Source organism: Solanum pennellii, chromosome 7 (genome assembly GCF_001406875.1).
Source record: "Solanum pennellii chromosome 7, SPENNV200".
In the NCBI taxonomy this organism is placed as follows: domain Eukaryota; kingdom Viridiplantae; phylum Streptophyta; class Magnoliopsida; order Solanales; family Solanaceae; genus Solanum; species Solanum pennellii.
Window position 1 is genome coordinate 56,209,053 of NC_028643.1, and position 1,523 is coordinate 56,210,575.

The following is a 1,523-nucleotide window of genomic DNA, read 5'->3' on the forward strand; positions in this document are numbered from 1 at the left end:
GGTTAATAACAATAACAAATTTTACAAAGAAACTGGCCGAGGCTGACATAGGCCGTCTACGTATCTCATTCTTGAGAATTCAGGTCGAACGTAGTTCAACCATAATGAAATATTATAAGGGATAAATGGGGTGACCGAGGCTGATATAGGCCGCCTACGTACCTTATTCTTGAGAATTCAGGTCAGGCGTAGTTCATTACAATTGGGATAAAATTTAAAACAAAATAATTACAAGCAAAAATAGAATGCATACAAGGAAACAATAGAAATACAAACTAAGCTTCACGCGTAGTATCTCTTGACAGCATCTGAGTTGATCGTCTTTTTCCACACGATTCCATCCATCTCCGACAAGATCAAAGCACCTGCAGATAATACGTTGTGAACCATGTAAGGTCCTTCCCTATTCAGTGAAAATTTTCCTTTGTATTCATCTTGAGGAGGAAAAATGCGTCTAAGTACTAATTGACCAATTTCAATTATTCTAGCTCTGACTCTCTTATGGAAAGCTCAAATCATTCTTTGTCAATATAGTTAACCATGAAAAACGGCAACCATTCTCTTCTCGTCAATCAATGTTTATTGATCAATCCGCGTTTTGACACATTCAACATTACTCGGATCAGCTTCCTGGATGATTCTTAGGGAAGGTATCTCAACTTCAGCAGGTATGACTACTTTTGTACCATACACTAGCAAGTATGGAGTGGCTCCAATCAACATTCTGACGGTTGTTTCATAACCCAACAAAGAATATGGCAACATCTCATGCCAACCTCGGTGATTGTCAATCATTGTCCTCGCAATCTTCTTGATGTTCTTGTTGGCAGCCTCCACAACTCCGTTCATTTGAGGACAATAGGCAATTAAGTTTCGGTGAGTAATTTTAAACTTCTCACATATATCTCTCGTCAAGTAACTGTTGAGATTCACATCATTATTAGTAATGCTGGACTCTGGTACTCTGAACCTGCATATCAGATTGTTGCAAACAAAATCAGCTACAACTTTTTTGGTCACTGACTTGTACGCATTTGTTTCCACCCACTTGCTGAAGTAGTCAGTTGCAACCAAAATAGATCTGTGTCCATTGGAAGCGGCAGTCTCTATCAGACCGATGACATCCATGACCCAAGATAGAAACGGCCAAGTTAAACTCATAACATTGAGTTCGTGAGGCGACACTCAGATCAAATCACTGTGCACTTGGCATTTATGACAATTCTGGACAAACTTGCAACAATCATTCTCCATAGTCATCCAACAATAACTGGCTCAAAGTATCTTTCTCTCTAAAGTGAGCCCATTCAGATGTGTGTTAATAACTCCAACATGTATATGTTCAACAAGCTTCGCAGCTTCAACATCATCGATACATCTACCTAAATCTGGAGTCCTCCTATAAAGGATTTCTCCGCTTAGAAAGAAGTTGAGAAGCATATGGCGTATAGACTTCTTCTTGTTTGATATCGCATATTCAGGATAATTCCCTGACTCTAAATACTTCTTTATATCAACATACC

The 1,523-nt window shown here is 38.9% G+C and overlaps 1 protein-coding gene across 1 annotated transcript; it reads right to left on the minus strand.

Moving 5' to 3' along the window:
- Positions 1-282: 282 nt before the first annotated feature.
- On the minus strand, positions 283-1,128 carry LOC107025088. The gene is made up of 2 exons (XM_015225951.1): positions 618-1,128; positions 283-509 (listed from the first exon to the last, which is right to left on the minus strand). Exons 1-2 carry the CDS (start codon positions 1,126-1,128, stop codon positions 283-285), a joined length of 738 nt encoding a protein of 245 aa, XP_015081437.1.
- Positions 1,129-1,523: the final 395 nt, after the last annotated feature.